Below are 18,731 nucleotides of genomic sequence, written 5' to 3' on the forward strand. Positions count from 1 at the left end.
AATCTATAAAAAGGGTAATTTTTGACTATTATTGTACTATATCTCCATTGTATCATACAAAAAGACTTGCTATGACCTAAAACTATAAAATGGGAACTGCAGTTAAACAGTATTACACATAGAACATAAAAAGCCATTTATTAGTGTCTGCTATTTAATTTCTGCATACACTTTTTCACAGATAAAAAAAAAAATTATTTTCCAAAAGGATTTTGTCATGAATTAAGAAAAGAAGCCCGCCTCCAACATGTTATTCCATTTTTGATGCGCAAACTAGCAATCGTTCACAGCGCTGTTCCACACCACAGTAAACAGAAAAAACAGTACTACAAAACAAAAGTCCAAAAACCTAGAAATCTTCCTAGCTTAGCTTTTCTCTGGGGAGGGAAGTATGTGGAAGCTTCTTTTTTCTTTACCTTAACGACTATTTTACAAAAAAGGAATATTCAAGGGCGCATTAATTTCCATCATAATTTACCCATAAGAAAGTATTAATTATTGAGTCAATAACTTTAAATTTGCTGTTTGGGATCTAAATTGGTGAAATAAAGTATGATTTGATAAGTGTTAGAACCTCTGAGTTTTTTTTTTGGTCTGTTCTGTATCCCTCCTGGGGAGAGTCACCCTCCTTAACCACTGTCTGAGATTGAGAGATGGGAGAGACAAAATTTTTGGTCACCATCAGAACAGTGATAGAGGGGAAATCTTCCAAAGGTAACAATTTTTTGAGAAGGGATATTCCTTCCGTTACAGAGATTTGTCTAAATGATACTAATTGAATAGAAAACTCCACAAAAATGGCTAAAAAAAAAAAACAAAAAAAACCCTTACGTGGATTTTAATCATTCTCTACTTCAGGCATCACTAAATGAATACCAGAGGGCGCGTCTAAGGGTAGCAAGTTATTGTTTATTATAAACAAATAAAACCCCTCACATTTAGTAAGATCACAGAAGGCATATCTTAAAACCAAGGCAGGCATCTAAAGGACCCAGGCTGCACTGCAGCAATCCAAATTCCAGCATGACAACAGATGCTGGGGGCATAAAAGGTGCATGGCTACGCGCTTCAAGGTGATAACGTCTTTCTCAAGCCTCTTCTCACTATTAGGTGGACCGCAGTCCAGACCGTAGACCGAGTGGCACTTTTATTCAGATTGTGAAGCATGCCCTGGGTGCCACTTGAAGGGGCCACTCAGCACCCTTAACGTGTGTGGCAGTTCACTGTGGCACATGGCAGTGCATTGAGATTAAATGCAGAATATCCCAAAACTCAAGGTATTGGCAAGAACTGAGCCTAGTGGAAACCATAGATTTTGGCTTGCTATTGAATAGGGTCTTCATTGAGTAATGCAGTTAATTGCAGCCCAATGCATGTGGTGTAAATGGGCCCAAAGGTAAAATTCATAAAACATGAAAACTTTTGCTAGATAAGTGCACTTTTTTTTTTACTATATTTTCATTGTTTCCTCTAAAAGGCATGACCTTTTTTTAGAGATAAATTACAGATTGACACTCCATGAACACTGCATTACCTCCAACTCTTCACTTCTGACTTGAACTTGGAATATGGATACTTCTGGTCAATTGTCTGAAAATAAAATGAGATCCCATCACATACAAAATACCCGAGAACTACGCACTTACAAATGAGGATTTTATCAATAAAAGGGAATAAACACAGATGTGCTGATTACAGTTTGGTTTTTTTTTGCTTTTTTTTTTAATAAAAATGTAAACCCAAAACTTTATTTTTTGATACAGTGTGGAGCGGTTACAACTTCTGTCTGGGTTTACTGCTGTCTGTGTCTCTCTGAAGAGATTCACCATCTCCAACGATCCGGATGTCTTTCCGGAGTTGTCACAGGAACAAGAGGTGGGAGGAAATCTTCCAAATGAGTAGACCTGTTCTGGAGAAAACTGTCCAAGGGTGGTCAAACACACTTAGATTTCTAACAGATTCCTTCATCCATGCTAAACAGAGTGGATGGGTAAATCTCTCTTTCCGGCTATTGTATTGTGACAGCCAGAACCCTCACTGCATCAGATTAAATGCTGTTACTGTTTGGATGACAATTGAAGGATCAACTTTTGTTGAACCAGGTAGTGCCGACAGGGACACTCACTTTGGAGAGATCTTCATGTATTTCCCATTGTGCCTTTGGGGAAAGAAAGTGAAGGAAAATCTCCATGATGAGGTGAAAAAGGAAACAAAAAAACCACAAGGGTCTTTACTTTTTTCATAAAGTAAAAAAAGCTTTTTGGCTTTCCAGAAAATAAAAAAGAAACTTTAGAGAAAAATGAAAAGCAACTAGTTAGAACAAAAAGGTCTATTTAAACGGTTTCAGGGTATGTTCACACCACATGTGGCTGGACTGCATTGGGCAGCTATTCCAGCATAGTCACACTGCATGGATATGGCAAAATGCCTTGTCTCCTCTGTTCCCGGTTCACGCCACTGTCTTGCAGTGGTGTGTGAGCACAAAGCGCTGAAAAAAAGTACTGCATGCAGTACTTTTTTTCAGCACGGTGCAAGGCAATCCACTGCCTTGCACCGTGGAGCTAACAATTGAACTTTATAGGATGTCCATCTGACATTTCAATAAAGTTTATGTAGCCTCCCTGGCGGTATTCCCGAGTGTAGCTCGGGGTAAAGTTTCAGTACCACAAGCGGTAACCCCGAGCTACACTCGGGCTTACCATGCGGTGTTGCTCCGGCATCTGTTCTTCACTTACCTTGTCCTGCGCTCCCGCGATGTCCCTCCTGCAGTGTCCCCGGCAATGTAATCCGGCGAATGGCAGCATCTGTCATCTGGGTTCCGTCCCCTGCGACGTCGGGACATACGGGGACGGAATGGCGGGAAATTTGAAAATGACAATAAGTGACATTCACTAAATACACTAAAATCACATAGTAAAACATTACTGTATCAACCCATTTCACATACATTTTGTCCCGAGTGCTTTGTCCTGCGCCCTGCCTGCATTTTTACTGTTCTTATTGCCTGGAAACTGAGAAACGTCCATGGCGTCCAAAAAGCGTCCCTTTAGGTCAAAAGCGGTTTTAGACCAGCTAGGGAACAGCGATAGTAAATTAGAACCACTTGCAGAATTGAGTGATGATTCATGGGGGAAATTTATCAGACACTGAAAACGATTTTGCGACTTTGCTCAGCGATGTGCGAACTTGGTGCTATATTTCAAATTTCAGTGTTTTTGGTTTGATTATATTATTGAATTAAATTTATTATATTATTATTTTTATGATTATTTATTAAATTATAATTTATGATTTTGTGTTTCAATTTGATCATACCCGAGATGTTTACTGGACTCTTGCTCGGACAGATTTCAGTGAGTTATTCCTAAAAATTACAGGCCTACAATAAAAAAAAATACATATTTCCATGCAAAAAAAATGTACCGCTTTGAGCACAGAAATATGGACATAATCAGACCGCTAGGGAGGTTAAAAAAACAAAACAAAAACAAAACAACAAAAACACACCACAGTAAAATTCGTCATCATTGTGCTGGTCTCGGCCTCACCACACCTCACACCAGTTGCTGCATTAAAAATGCACAGCTGGTGTGAACGAGCTTTTAAATTGAAAACAGAGGTGCTCACTTATCAGTACCTTGTGTCATGGATTGCTTTGACCCCATTGCTTCTAAATAAACGCTTCAGGAGGTGTAATGAAATTGGTAACATGATGCATATTTGGTGGACCTACCCATTTTTGCCTTCCAGTCCAGAGTGTTTGACTAACACCCACTCTACTTGTTGATAAACAGAGATCCAGAGAAACCCATGGACCACATGTCTACAGGAAAAACAAAATTGCCCACCTTCGCAAAAAGAAGCAAAAATTAGCTTGGCAGCAAAACACAGTTTCCTTTTTTTATGCAAAGGACTATCTCTTTCAAAAGATAAAACTAGACTGTGGGCTTCATGATTAATGAAAAACTTTCTAGCATTTTGAAGGATAACCACAAAATGTTGGCTGCGAAACGCTTGCATTTTTAAGTGCATTTTCCCTACCCATGTGCAACGTTTCTTTCAGTTATAAACTGAGCTGAGCAGTTGTGTCAATATAAATATGCAACTAAATCCCCCCCCCCCTCGATTTAAAATGGCATCTATTCCAGCCCCCTGTCAGCTGTTAAGATACCTTAACAGTGATCAGCAACATTTAATATACAGCCAGATAGCCTTAAAATGGAAAAAGATTTCCACAACATCAAAAGAAGACTTCTATAAATGCATTCATGATGTCTATAACATGGAACACTTAGGCTACGTTCACACTAGCTTTGTCAGCAGGCGTCAGACAGGCGTTTGGGAAGTGTTTTTAACACTTCTCAAACGCCTATGAAAATTCTGCACATGGCAGTACACAGTGTTGTTCACATGGAAGAGTTAGCGTCGCGTCAAAACGGATGCCTCGTGTCTAGTCAGGAAGAGTTGAAGCCTCCCATTCAAGTCTATGGTGCTGCTCCGCAAATGCCTAGCAGGCGTTTGCGGTGCGGTAATACCATTTAACGTCATTATAGGAGTTTGTGGTGCGGTTTTAACGCTTGGAAAACGCCTATCAGCCACCTCAAAACTGTGCATAGAGCATTTGGGCGCGTTAGAGGAGCGTTAACGCTAATGGGGGGTTTGGCAAGAGTTAGAAATAAAGACAAGTGTGAACGAGCCCTTAAAGCGAAACTTTACCCATAACTTGATAAAAAATAAAGTTCTTTAGCAAGGAACATACATTCCGCTTAAATAATTATGCTACCAAAATTAGTGTGTGCTGTAAATTGCCTCCAGCAATCGGTTTCTTCTTGTTGGAGGCTGTCTGGAAAGCCCCTGGGCAGCAGTAAATCATAAAGCAAAGCTAAACCTCTTGATTTAACGGTTTCAAAAAAAGTTACATACCTGGAATACTGGGATTGCTAATGGTCACATTTGCTTGTGTCCTCAACCAAACTGTTAAACCATCAAATAGCTGATGTCATAACTGACCACATGTGCACCAACATGGCAGCTGTAGATCAAACAGAAGCAGCTTCCAAGGCTATAAAGGATAGGAGAGTTGAATTCTGCACTTTAGAGGAACTTTAGTCAGAAAATTAAGTCCTGCTAGATCACTTCAGGTTGGCCCCTTTTGCAGGTATAGCTATGCAAAACATTAAGAATACGTGTCTATACTGTTTAAAATCCAGAAATACACGGCCTCAGCCTGCTCTGCACATACTCAGTCGCTCTCCATTTTTAGGCATTGTGCCGAATTTGTAGAGGCCGATCTGTTGGCAGTCTAAAGATTAAAATGGAACTAAACTCATTTCCAAAAACAGTTACATTCCCGGCATGCAAGGAATACTAACTGTCACAATTGCTTGTCTTCTCAACCAAACTGTCAAACCATCAAATGACTGGTGTTATAACTGATCATATGTGCAGCACCATAGCAGTTGCAGAAGGCAGCTTCCTTGGCTGGAGGGCAAGTGGTTAAAGCAGAACTAAACCCCCCTATCCTTTTCAGAGGATTTAAACCCCCCCCTTCCTGACCAGGCCATTTTTGATATACGACGCTGCATTACTTTAACAGACAATTGCGTGGTCATGCAATGCTGTATATAACTGAAATTTATGTCCTTTTTCCCCCCACAAATAAAGCTTTATTTTGGTGGAAAAAAGAAAAAAAAAATTATTGACTTTTTGCTATAAACATATCCAATAAAATATTTAAAAATTCTAAATTCTTCATAAATTTAGGCCAAAATGTATTCTGCTACATATCTTTGCAAAAAAAAAAATCCCAATACATGTAAATTAATTGTTTACATGAAAGTTATAGCGTCTACAAATGGCGATATGTACTGAAATTTGTATTTTAATTTTTTTGATACTAGTAATAGCGGTGACCATGACTAGTTGATACTTGTTTGATACTAGTATTAGCGGGACTGCGGTGGGCATTCTGACACTGAGTGGGAACTGACATTTCCAGTGACACTAATACAGTGATCAGTACTAATAAAAAGCACTGACACTGCACTAATGACACTGGGCAGGAAGGGGTTAACATCTGGGACAATACAAGGGTTAACTGTGTGCTCTGTGTGTTTTACTGTGTGCTGTGTTTTACTACAGGGACATGATGTGCAGAGAGATACAAAACAGCATGTCCATGTTGACAGCAAAGAGATCTGTGTTTACACACGTTTCACCCTGACGATCGCCGAGTGCCAGCCAGGAATCACTGGCCCTACCTGGAAATGCAAATCTACGTATATATACACGTGATTTTGCACAGCCCTGACGCCCTGTAGCAGTACTTCTGCTATAGGGCAGAGGGCAGCTGGTCAACTGCTGCTCAGGGCTCTGAGCTTAAACAAAATGGCAGCCTCCAGCAAGAAGAAACAGGAGCAATGCTGGAGGCAATTTACAGCCCTGATGATCAGTGCAAAGCAATGCCACCAGTCAGTGTCCAGCAAAGCTGTCAGTCAGTGCGTCCGGCTCCACAAAAAAGAACCGAAAATAGCTTGGCAAAACAATAGTTTCTGACTAAAAAGGGAACTATCCCTTTCTTCAAATACAAATCTAGACTGTGTGGCTTCATGATATCTATAAATGAAAAAGCACCATCCCATAATTAGGTGCAACACAGACAATCCCTAAATAGAGCAGCTGCTCCTTTTAAGTGCAAAATAACACTCATGACATATAAAAACAAAGTAAAGTAGACGCTCCCAGATATATATATATATATATATATACAAAACCCCGATTGACTATTATTGCGGCTATAAAAGATTTACTTATCAACTAACATTCTGTTAATATATTTGACATATCTAGTGATTGAGGCCCCAAGAAAATGGCGATATTGTCTCATAGTGCTATGGCTGCGAAAATATGTCCACCCTTGTTTTTATCTGAACCGCCTTCCGCCCGCCATATAAGGCAAAGACGGGCGCAAGGTGGTTCTCTCGTTCTGGGAGGACGTCATATGATGTCCTCCCATTCTAAATGCGCATGCGCGGCTCCGAGAGTGTGCAGTGCGGCGATCGGCGGTGTGCTGTGTCCCTCGGACACAGCGGATCACCGATCAACGGAAAGAGCTGAAGATTTCGGCTCGGTCATGTGATCAGCTGTGTCCAATCACAGCTGATCTCATGAAAATAGGGAAATGCCGGTTATCAGCATTTCTCTCCTCATGAGCTGTCACGCTGACAGAGGAGAGGAGAGCCGGTAATCGGCATTCCTCAGAGGGGACATGTACAGTGATCATCAGGGCACTGATGATCAGTGTGCCCTGATGATCAGTGTAGCCCCAGCAGTGCCACCTGTCAGTGTCCATTAATGCCAGCTGTCAGTGCCACATATCAGTGCACATTAATGCCACATATCAGTGCTCATCTGAGCTGCCTTTCAGTGTCACCTATAAGTGCCAGTCAGTGCCACGTATCAATGACAGTCAAATCCACCCATCAGTGCCGCCTATCAGTGCCGCCTATCAGTGCCAGTCAGTGCCGCCTATCAGTGCCCATCACTGCAGTCTCATTAGCGCATATCAGTGAAGGAGAAATATCACTTATTTACAAAATTTTAAAACAAAAACTAAGAAAAAAATTTTTTTTCTCAAAATTTTCAGTTGTTTTTGGTTTGTTTAGCAAAAAATAAAAACTCCAGGAGGTGATTAAATACCACCAAAATAAATCTCTACCTGTCTCAAAAAAATGCTAAAAATTTCATATGGGTACAGTGTTGCATGACCGCGCAATTATTCAAAGTGTGACAGCGCTGAAAGCTGAAAATTGGCCTGGGCAAGAAGGGGGTATAAGTGCCCTGTAGGGAGGGGTTAAACTATAAGGTATTGGCATGTTCCCGTATTAAATTGCTCTTCGGAATCTGGTAAGGTTCGGTTTGCCCATTCATTTAGGTGTACATATAATTCCCGATCTAGCTGCGTCTAGTCTGAATGTACTTCATAATGACATTCAGCTCTTTTTGGTCTGGGTCCCCCGCAGTGATGCAGCTGATCTGTCGGACTATGGCAAAATGGCGCCCGACTCGCGCACGCACGGAGGGCCGATCTGCCAGACTTCGGCAAGAAGGCGCCCGACTCGCGCACGTGCGGAAGGCTATTTAAAGCGGCGGACGTTCGACGGCAAGCTAATCCCTTTGACAACGTGCTGTCGCATGAAAAGCGTCATGGAGGAGCTTGCCGCACGGACGTCATTTGCTGCCTAGTCCACATGTGGGGCTGGCAGCCATCTTTACTAGCTACAACAACTTCTGAATGAATTTTCAACTATTTGCCATATCTAACTGTACTACCACCATTGGCTGTACTATGTTGGTATAATCTGCCTAAATACATCTGTACCGCTGGCTCAATAAACCCTACTACACTATATGAGCGCTTATATCTGGTGGCGTTTCTTTTGAGCTACTTAAAGGTGTATATTTATTGATGCTGACCTAACTGATGCCTGGGTGCAAGTGAAACCGAGGAACTGTCGTGGCTGTCTGTGAGGGTCTTACTAAAGAGGTTTGGAGTTCGGTTCCAGGGTGTGCAAAGTGCCTGAGAAGTGCCATATCCTTACCGGTTCCTTAGATGACCACGAGTGCCCCTCTGAGTGTCATATACATGCACAATTATATTGAGCGTCTGGTGAGCGCAAGCACACCACTTTTTCTTATCCACAGAAGTCACGAGCACCTATTGATTTAATTCCAGTGGGAGCGATCATTATCCCCAGACACTGATTGATCTGTGCACTTATAAGGAAAAGTTCCAATGTTTGGACTATTATGCGTTTATAATGTGCGTTTATACTTTTGCTGCCCGTCTATCTTAAGACGACGCATTATGGTCACTTTATTGGGCATGTTGGAAAATTTGTGAAAAACAACCGTTTTCGACTCAATGATGGTCAAATCGTACAATCGTTTTTCCAAAAAGAATATGCGCATGAGCCGTGACCTGGATGGGGTGAACTTTATGACTTGGTTGGCCGATTTTTGAAATCATTGATGGCACCATCGGATTACCAAGCGAACAACGTTTTCAATTTTCCGACGAAAAAACGCTCGGAATTGGAACCTCGTATGGCCTGCATTACTGTTAATGTTATGATGGAACACAGGAATTCTTTGTGGGTGAGCACCTGGGCATTTATCTCAAAGATAGTGTAGCAGCTACCCGTGTAAATAAATATCTACCTGACTTCTCCATCAAGATCAACAACACTACCATCAGTCCCATCCCTCACGCCAGGGTACTAGGTGTAATCCTAGACTCCAATCTGTCCTTCCAGCCCCAGGTCCAATCACTGACAAACTCATGTAGACTTTACCTCCGCAACATCTCCAAGATACGACCGTTCCTAACCCCGGAAACCACTAAGCAACTTATTCAGTCCCTTGTCATATCACACCTCGACTATTGTAACTCCCTCCTCATTGGCCTACCTCATCGCAGGCTATCCCCACTCCAGTCCATCATGAATGCTGCTGCCAGACTCATTCACCTTACTAACTGTTCTGTATCTGCCACCCCTCTCTGCCAATCCCTCCACTGGCTTCCCATTGCCCAACGGATAAAATTCAAAACACTAACAATAACGTATAAAAGGTATTTATAACTCTGCCCCAAATTACATCACCAATCTTGTCTCTAAATATCACCCAAACTGTACTCTCTGCTCCTCGCAAGACCTCCTACTCTCTAGCTCCCTTGTCTTCTCCTCCCATGCTCGTCTCCAGGATTTCTCAAGGGCTTCACCCATCCTCTGGAACTCCCTACCCCAATCTATCAGGCTATCACCTACTCTGCTCACTTTTAGGCACACTCTGAAAATCCATCTCTTCAGGGAAGCCTACCCCGACCCCATCTAATACTGGAATCCTCTACTCTTCCTACCACTCCATCCCCCACAGCCAATTTCCTTTGTACCACTATCCCCTCCCTCCTAGATTGTAAGCTCCAGGAGCAGGGCCCTCTAATCCCTCTTGTATTGAACTGTATTGTTGCTGTATTGTCTCCCTCCAGAATGTAAAGAGCTGAGCAAACTGTCGGCGCTATACAAGTCCTGTATAATAATAAAACCTTTCCCTATATACTATCTATGCATAATTATTTATTTTTAAAACATAATCCCCCCCTCTCGTCATCTGTAAATCACAGGATTGCCTAGAGTTCAGCCTTAACTGGTCTAGTGTTACACTGGCCACACACACACAGGATAAAAATAAAAACAGTAACAGGGCTGATATCAGTTTGCACTACAACAACCAAATTGAAAAAGGTGAGCTACAGAACCAACACTATTATAAACCACAAAAGGGTCTATGTCTAAATGTTTTCACATAAAATTCATGCAACGTTTTCACCCAGAATTCACATTTTTTCCTTTTCTATCCCATTAAAAAAAAAGTTGTGAATATTGAGAGAGCATTATGTGAAAACATTTATGAATATACCCAAAGTGTATGTGGTAGGTCAGCATTGTTGTGTCAATTGTGCTGAAAACTGCAATTCACCATGTTTGGTCAGCAGAACACAATCCTTTTGAGAAAAAAAGGGCAGTTACAGCAAAGCCATTACCAATCACAGCCTTCATATCTGTGTGATTTCAGAGACAAAAATAAAATGATTCACATCCCAAATGTAAAAACACTTACACATTACAATACGATAGTGACTCACATTTTCGTTCTCCTGGTCTGATTCATTTGGCTGACTCTCCGATGAAGGCTCTCTATCACCGTAAAAGCACAGAAGATCTAGAAGTCTATTTGTGGTCTCTAGAGATGGTGGTGTTCCTACAAACATGACAGAATATTACATTCACATTCTATAGTTCATATCTGAAATACTGGGCCTTTAGCTGTCAAAATATGTAGTGCAAAACCTGCTGCTGTTGCCAACAACAATCATCCTGTTGTGGTGCCTTGGGAAAATCCAACTGGTTGTTGTGGACACCAATTCCTTGGTTAAATCCAGGAGATATACCCTGCGTACTCTCCCATGACCCTTCAATTCCTCCATGAAAGTCAAGAGACAGACCCTGCGTTTGTTCCTTGTCGGAGCTTAAGTAGTATTGAGTACATCATCCCTACCCTCAAAATGAGTCTTGAAAGCTCAACCCCCTGACCCAAATTACTCCCTTTCTACGCTCCCCTGACCCCCAATTTCTCCACTAAAGTGGTTATAAACTTTGGGCATTAAATATGAACAAAGCATATTCCTCTACAGCGTGTACTTGTCTCAATCCAAAGCACTAAGTATCATTTCTGTTTACTGTTCTGTTCCTCTGCTATCTGCATGAGTCACTTCTAATGAGTTTTCCTGAAATCAAGAGAAAAAAGGTGACAGGGGAGGGATCTCCAGCAAAGCCTTAGCTCTGTTGCTCTGTGCCATGTAAAAGTGGGTGTGTACCTTCCATCCAATCAGCTCTCAGAGCTCTCCTCACCGTAACCTGCAATTCTGTACTTTGAACAGATGTAAAAAAAGAGGGGGCCGCAGGTAAACAGGTACAACCTATGTAATAGGATTTCTTTCATCTCTTTGTACCACCTGAGGCCAGTCACTTCACTGGGTATATGGAAAGGTTTACAACAACTATAAAGTCAGGAGATAGACACGGTGTACACCCCTGTCTGATTACACAGGGTTGAGGACATCACCCCCTCCCTCAAAGTAACAGTCTTGAAAGCTCACCCCCTGATCCAATTATACTCCCCTTCTACGCTCCCTCTATATTGCTCTGTTAAAGTCAAGAGACAGACTCTGTGCACTTGCTGCTGGAGCTTTACAGGGTTAAGGACATCACCCCTTACCTCAAAGTAATACAGTCTCTTGACTTAATTTATAGTCAACAGCAGCTGCACTATGACAACTACATAATTTCACCAGAGCGGAGGCTCCAGAAACACAACAATGCAGGCCAGTTGATACAGTTCAGTTACAAGCTCGTACCTAGTCAGGTCATCAGCAGATGAAGTCTAGAACAATCAGCCTGGATATCAATATGTTCATGGGCGAACAAAAAGCACATGTAAAGGTTTAACTGAACCACATACCGGCTTGAAGAAGCTGATCATACAAGTCCACAGACTCTTTGACTTTTCGGAGTTTAACACGCTCAGTCAAGGCTTCCTCGCAAATTCCTTCAATTTGTGGCTGGACTGTCTCCGGCATCAGGAGCTTGAAATAGAAATCCCATCAGTGAAAATCTGACATTTACACAGGTTTAGACCTGCCTACCATGTTTGGAGTCCAAGGAGGATTATCTTTATGACGTTTTTTCTCTGTGTGTTTTTTTCCCCATAGTGTTCAATATTTCTTCCATTAAAAAGAAAACAAACAAAAAACCCCCCACAAACTTACTGCTTCTTGGCTTCTATCTAAAACTGGCTTTTGTGTCTACAGGTCATTAATGGGGGCATCAGAATGTAAGACCCTCTGAGCAAAGGAATAAAACTTGGATTTACACTGTAAAGTATAAAACACAAGTGAATAATAAATGTTGCACAGTTTAAAGATTTTAAATCACTTTAACTTAAAGCCATATTGTTTGTTTTTTACATTTATAGTAGACTTAGACTGGCCATGTACTAATAGAAATATTAACGTTCCAAATATTTTCTGATAAAAATTCTAATGGTTGGTGGGGCCAAATCAACTCTTGTTTTGGACCGTAGAGAGAAGGATACTCAAAGGAGCACCATAGAAATATTGTTCTTGAATGCATGACAATGTATGTTGGTTTTGTTTGGAAAATTCCATTCATACTTAAAAGCAAAACAAAATATTTTAACATTCATGAATTCTCTGATAGCATTATTGAATGCACCACAGAGATTTTTGGTAAAAAAGCGTGTTCAAAAATCTGCCAGTGTATATATAGCCAGCTTGGAGAGTAACTCCACTTTTGCCAAGAAAGAAACCTTCCCCTCAAGGTGATCCATGTACATTGTAGGGATTTTTAACAAACTTTGTTGCAGATTCCTACCTTTTTCTGTTCTGAAGAAATAGTGGTTTGTTTGTCCATGTGCTAAGTCAATCAGCTGCTACACCTGCTGGGCTCCAAAAAAAGAAAATTGCAGGATCGCCATAACTTTAGAAGTGTTTTCCCTTTGGGAGTATCTCATCAAAAAGAATAATTTTGTTACAGGAAAGCCCAAAATCTGACTTGTATCTTAGTGCAGACCTCTAGGAAAATCAGTAAGCCAATCAAACAAGCAGGAAATGACATTTCTGGGGGGACATTCTGAACAGCATCTGTATACAGAATGCCTCCAGGTTGCCATATTATGAAAAGGAAGAGAAAAGGAGGCGCAACCTAAGTGTAGTATTATTAGGAAAGGATTTATTGGCACAATGTTAAGAACACTCACAAGATAAAAATCTTGAAAGGCTCATCTGTGTATAAGTCCTTGGGCCATTCATCTTCTTCCCGCAGGGACTGCTACAGAGGACCTGGATGTCTCCAATGGACAGGAGGAAACAGTGGCTGGCGCTCTCCAGAAAGTCCAGGCTAACCAACACGGACCACAAGCGGACGTGACGTCACTGGAAAAGGAGGGAGGGCCGGAAAGTACACAGACACTGTCAAGGAAGAGCTGGCTACTCTCTGGATGGCTGCCGCTTACCTGCTTTCTACTCTACACAGAGATTGGACTTTTCACTAAACCTAATGCTATAGCTTATACTGTATGGAATAATTGTTTTTAATGCGCCAGAATTATTTTATCATATTATGAAACAGAAAGGTAATTTTTAACAACATTCAATTACAATATGACTTGTGTCACAATTGTGTATACTACTAATATATTTTTTTTTAATTTGCTATTTTTTTCCCCCACAAAAATGGAGTTACCCTTTAAAGCAAGGCTTGACAACTCTCAGGTGCCAGGTTGCCATGGCGACTAGAAATTGCGCCCTGACACCTAGGTTCACACACCGCCTCCCATTGCCTTCAAAGCAAAAATGCCTCCCATTGACTTCACATAGGATTGTCATTGACAGGAGTTTTTGCATTGAACACCTATCTCTGCTTACCACTCTACCATTTACAAGTCTGGAACGCACCACTTCAAACTGGCACAGGATCCTTTGCTTAATGGTACTCAACACAATACATGTGGATCACATCTGTGTGAACCACCTCAATAGGAAGACATAATATCTAGCCTGTCAAGCAAATCTGTGAGCTTGAAAAAGCATCAAGAATTGCATGTGTGTGAACCAGGGTGGCACACATTAGTGTTTTGGGATCGTGGCAGAATCGCTGTAATCGCAAAATGCAGGCTCAGGTGCCATTATTTTCAATGGCACCTAAAACATAGTACAATTATTATTATTATACAGGATTGATATAGCGCTAACAGTTTGCTCAGCGCTTTACAATATAAAGGGAGACAATAAAGCAACGATACAGTTCAGTACAAGAGGGTTAGGTGGGCCCTGCTCCTTGGAGCTTACAATCTAAGAGGGAGGGGCTGGTGGTACAAAAAAGTAATGAACTGGGGGATGAACTGATAGGAGAAATAGAAGATTTGGTTATTAGCTGAAGGCAGGAAAGGTTTCCCTGAAGAGATAGGTTTTCAGGGGTCACCTAAAAGTGGGCAAAGTAAGCGACAGTCGGATAGACTGGGGTAGAGAGTTCCAGAGGATGGGGGAGGCTCTGGAGAAGACCTGGAGATCAGCATGGGAGGAGGGGACAAGGGAGCTAGAGAGCAGGAGGTCGTGAGAGGAGCGGAGAGAACAGTTTGGGTGATATTTGGAGACAAGATTGGTGATGTAATTTGGGGCAGAGTTATAAATGGCTTTATATGTTATTGTTAGTGGTCTGAATTTTATTTGTTGGACAATGGAAAGCCAGTTGAGGGATTGGCAGAGAAAGATGGCAGATATGGAATGGTTAGTAAGGTGGATGAGTCTGGAAGAAGGATTAATGATAGACTGAAGAAGGGATAGCCTGCGATGAGGTCGGCCAATGAGGAGGGAGTTACAACAGACAAGGCGAGAGATAACCAGGGAGTGAATAAGTTGCTTAGTGGTTTCAGTGGTTAAAAACGGGCGTATCTTGGGAGATGTCTACAAGATTTGGACAGTGATTGGATTTGGGGCTGAAAGGACAGATGGGAATCCAGGATTACACCTAGTACCCTGGCATGAGGGGAGGGACTGATGGTTGTATGATGGTTGTATTATTGATCTTGATGGAGGGGAGGGGGCAGGGGCTAGAGGGAATAATATGAGCTCAGTTTTGGAAAGATTGAGCTTGAGGAAGTGGAGTGACATCCATGCCGATATGTCACTTAGTAGGTTAGTAATGTGAGAGGAGACTGAAGGGGTGAGGATTAGAAAGATAGATTTGTGTGTCATCAGCATATAGATGGTACTTGAAGCCATGGGAGTTTATCAAGTGACCAAGAGAGGAGGTGTAGATGGAGAAGAGAAGGGGTCCAAGGACAGAACCTTGAGGTACTCCTACAGAAAGTGAAAGTGAAGAGGAGGAGAGAGAGTTATAGGTAACTTTGAAGCAGTGCTGCGAAAGGTAGGAGGAGAACAAGGAGAGAGCAAGAGAGCAGAATCTTGGAGGTCAAGAGAGTGGAGTTTTTTTGAGGAGGAGGGGATTGTCAACAGTAGCAAAAGCCGCAAAGAGGTCAAGTAGTAAGAGTACGGAATAGTGGCCATTGGTTTTAGCAGTTAGTAGATCATTAGTGAGTTTTAGTAGGGCAGTTTCAGTGGAGTGGAGTGAGCAAAAGCCAGACTGTAAAGGGTCAAGAAGGTTGTTGTCGGTGAGGTAGGAGCTCAGGAGACTGTAGACTAAGCATTCTAAGAGTTTAGAGGTAAAACGGGAGCAGGGAGATGGGTCTTAAGTTGTTCAGGTTGGTGGGGTCCAGGGAGGGCTTTTTAAGTATGGGAGTGATGTGCGCATGCTTTAGAGAGCAGGGGAAGGTGCCTGTAGAGAGGGAGAGATTGAAGATGTGAATGAGGGAGCAAAGCATAGAAGAAGAGGGTGACCGTAGTAGTTGTGAGAGAACATGATCCAGGAAGCAGATTGTGAGAAGGGCTTCTGAGAAAACTTTAGTAACCTCTTCAGTAGTAGCAAGGTCAAAAGAGGAATGTATTGACGGAGGTTTAGTATAAGGTATGCTAAATGGGATAGAGGTCTGTGTAGTGGAGATGCCCTGTGAATTGCATCAATCTTGTTTTTTAAATGACTGGCACTCTCGTAAGCACTGACTGAGTTATTGGGTGGAGGTGGAGAAAGTAGAGAATTAAAAGTAGAGAAGAAACGACGAGGACTGGATGAAAAGGTATTAATAAAAGTGACAAAGTAGGCTTGTTTGACAGCATGGAGGGAGGAATTATATTTTAGGAAAGCAGATTTATATAGGATGAATACTTGCTGGGATTTGGTTTTATGCCACAATCGCTCCAGTGCACGACTATGTATGTTAAGATTTCTGGTATCGTCAGTCTGCCACGGTTGTAATAGCCAGGGCCTGATACTTCATGTAGTTAGAGGAGCAAGTGAGTCTAGTGTGGATGAAAGTGAACTGTTGTAGACAGAAGTAGCCAGGTCAGGGTAGGACAGGGGAAAGATTCTGTCATAGAGGTGGTCATTTGCAGAGAAGAGGGTTAATGTTGTGAAGGTTTCTGCGGGTAATTGTTTGCTGCTTGGAGGGATAAGTGTTTGAAGATGAGGACACTGTCAATGTGATGAGATTGTGATGAGAGAGAGGAAAGGAGGCGTTTGTGAGGTTGTAGGGAGTGCAAAGATGGGAGAAGACAATGTCTAATGTATTCCCATCAGAGTGAGTGGAGGACTGTGTGCATTGCGTTAAGGCAAAAGATGAGGTTAGGTTGAAGAGTTGGGATGTAGCCGGGTAGTTCACATTAACGGGGATATTAAAATAACCAAAAATGATAGTGGGTAGTTCAGAGGAGAGAAAGTAGGGTAGCCAGGCATAGAAGTCATCAAGAAAACGCGAGACTGGTCCAGGACGATAGATCATTGCAATCCTCAGAGAAATGGGAGAAAACAGCCGAATGCAGTGAGTTTTGAAAGAAGAGAAGGATAGAGAGGGAGGGTTATGGAGGACTTGAAAGGTACTCAGTGGGAATAGAAGCAAACCAACTCCACCACCTTTCCGACCACTGGGTCTGGGTGAGTGAGTCCAGTGGAGGCCTCCATAGGAAAGTGCTGCGGGAGAAGAAGAATCTGATGCTTGAAGCCAGGTTTCTGTAATTGCTAGTAGGTTAAGGGAGCGGGAGACAAAATGGTCATGGACAGAGGTGAGCTTATTATAGACAGAGCGGGCATTCCAGAATGCACATGAAAAAGGGAGCGTGGTTTTTAGGAGCATGGGAATTGAGATTAAATTGAGCGGATTGTGGCTACTCCTGGAGGAAGGAGGGTGCCTGGTGTGGGGGTGAGATAGTGGAGGACCAGGGTTTGTGGTGATATCCCCAGACGTTATGAGAAGGAGGGTGAGGAAAGTAAGATGGAAGCGGGATGTATACGAGTGCACATGTCTTCCTGTCCTGGTGTTTGGGTCAGCAGGTGAGTTAAGTATCAGCAGGAGGTGATGAGAGCAGTAGTAGGGAGATGGTAGCAGTGAGGGTGATATGTATAAGCTTTGGGGTAGAGCAGAGGGGTAAAGAAATGAGATTTTGAGAACAGAGGATAGTAATATGAAAGCAGGGACATATTATGTTTTGCCTGCAGTCCCTCCAGAGTGCAGTAGAATTCTTTGTTGTATCTTCTTGCTGCTTTCGTTATCCTGCTGTGTTCTACTGCTGTGTGTTCTACTGCTGTGTGTTCTACTGCTGTGTGTTCTACTGCTGTGTGTTCTACTGCTGTGTGTTCTACTGCTGTGTGTTCTACTGCTGTGTGTTCTACTGCTGTGTGTTCTACTGCTGTGTGTTCTACTGCTGTTTCACACTCCAGCAGAAAATGCACTCATGCAGGACAATGCCATCTGTGAGTGTACCCCCTCCCCCCATCTGTGACTTCCCCCATAAGCTGGTCTAAATGTATAGAGAGATGATCAAATGAGCAATCCTTCTCCACCCCAATTAAGAATTGATAAGGAACACAGTTTGCCATAATGGTTGTGTGGCAAATCGCATTGCGTGAAGCTTGTCATTCAAATGAAGTATGACCATTGGAAAATGTTCCCTCTATTGCTGTTCTGGTGACAGCTAAAAATTTCAGGCCTTCAGTGTAACAATGGACACCAGGATAAAATATAAAGGGGGAATTTCCCAATGGGGACACAGAAAGCAATAAACCCTGGCAGTGGTTCTAACCCCTCCCCACTTTATCCAAACTTTAAAAATTTGGCTTTGGATACTTTTAAGTTGACCTAAAACCAGTTTAAACATAATTAGTTTTCCACTCCACCCCCCATTAACTAATAAAGTGTATGTAACCCCTATCTATGAACTTTTATTTGCTTCCATCTGATCTTTTCAATAAACCACTAAAAATGTTTTGCTATGACCTCCTAATCTCCTGTCAGAAATCTAGTGGGATGGTAACTTTCTGTGCCCTCTATCCGTTCTGCATGGTTATCAGTTACACTATTTTAGGTCTCAATGCGAGCTAAAGAGCATGTCCCCCTTATGTTATGGGGGAGGGCAGGTGTTCTGTAGTCCTAACCCACTTCCTATGGATGTTTGTAGCTAAAACCCTGTTTCTACATAGAAA

The 18,731-nt window shown here is 42.2% G+C and overlaps 1 protein-coding gene across 1 annotated transcript in view; it reads right to left on the bottom strand.

Annotated features, from left to right (window-relative positions):
• Positions 1-18,731, bottom strand: part of PTCD3 (pentatricopeptide repeat domain 3) — a 134,110-nt gene that overhangs the window by 86,319 nt on the left and 29,060 nt on the right. Inside the window, exons 7-9 of the mRNA XM_089692316.1 lie at positions 12,082-12,205; positions 10,706-10,821; positions 1,535-1,590 (exon numbers count right to left, since the gene is read on the bottom strand). Coding sequence (XP_089548442.1) covers positions 1,535-1,590; positions 10,706-10,821; positions 12,082-12,205 — 296 coding nt within the window. The remainder of the gene's footprint in view (positions 1-1,534; positions 1,591-10,705; positions 10,822-12,081; positions 12,206-18,731) is intronic.

This window comes from Staurois parvus, unplaced genomic scaffold (assembly GCF_062004578.1).
Source record: "Staurois parvus isolate SC_StPar_1 unplaced genomic scaffold, SC_StPar_1.0 ptg000581l, whole genome shotgun sequence".
NCBI lineage: Eukaryota > Metazoa > Chordata > Amphibia > Anura > Ranidae > Staurois > Staurois parvus.